At 73.9% G+C, this 696-nt stretch overlaps 1 protein-coding gene across 1 annotated transcript in view; it reads right to left on the bottom strand.

The window, feature by feature from the left end:
* Positions 1–5: 5 nt before the first annotated feature.
* The window catches only part of LOC121365926 (serine/threonine-protein kinase AfsK-like), a gene marked incomplete at its 3' end in the record, with an annotated part of 6,066 nt that continues 5,375 nt past the window's right edge, over positions 6–696 (bottom strand). The window contains exon 3 of the mRNA XM_041490536.1: positions 6–368. Coding sequence (XP_041346470.1) covers positions 6–368 — 363 coding nt within the window. The remainder of the gene's footprint in view (positions 369–696) is intronic.

Here is a 696-nt window from a genome sequence, read left to right on the forward strand (position 1 = left end):
GCCACCAGCGCCGCGGCCACCGCGCCGGTGACGCTGGCGGTCAGCGCGGCCAGCGCCAGCAGCGAGCCGGCCGTCAGCGCGGTGACAAAGTGACCCGCGGGGACAAAGTGACCGGCGGTGACGAAGCGCGGCCAGCCCGCGGCCAGCGCGGCCACCGCCGTCCCCGCGGCCAGCAGGACGTTGGCGGTGGCGCCGTCCCCGCTCAGGCGGTGGCACCCGAAGGCCACCAAGGGTTGGGACAGCACCGAGCAGAGCCAGGAGCCCGGCGGTGGCACCGCGGCGACGGCGAGGGGACAGCGAGGGGACAGCGCGTCCGCGGCGGCCACCAGCGCCTGCAGCAGGAAACCGGCGGCCGGGCCGGCTGTCACCTGCGGGGACATCAGGGGGACATGGTGGGGACATGGTGGGGACAGAGATGGTGACCGGGCCAGCTGTCACCTGCGGGGACATGGGGACATCAGGGGGACATCAGGGGGACATGGTGGAGGCTGGTGACACAGAGCAGGCCGTGTGACAAGGCCACCCCCAGGCTGTCCCCCATGGTGGCGCTCGGGGACAGCCCCGGGGACCTGCGGGGACAACGGCGGGTCACAGTGTCCCCTCCCCCTCCCCTGTGTCCCCCCAGACGTCCCCAACCCCCCCAGTGTCCCCCTGCTGTCCCCAATGTCCCACCGGTGTCCCCAAGCCCCCCCAGGT

The sequence above is a fragment of the Pyrgilauda ruficollis genome, unplaced genomic scaffold, assembly GCF_017590135.1.
Source record: "Pyrgilauda ruficollis isolate IOZ18807 unplaced genomic scaffold, ASM1759013v1 scaffold1233, whole genome shotgun sequence".
NCBI lineage: Eukaryota > Metazoa > Chordata > Aves > Passeriformes > Passeridae > Pyrgilauda > Pyrgilauda ruficollis.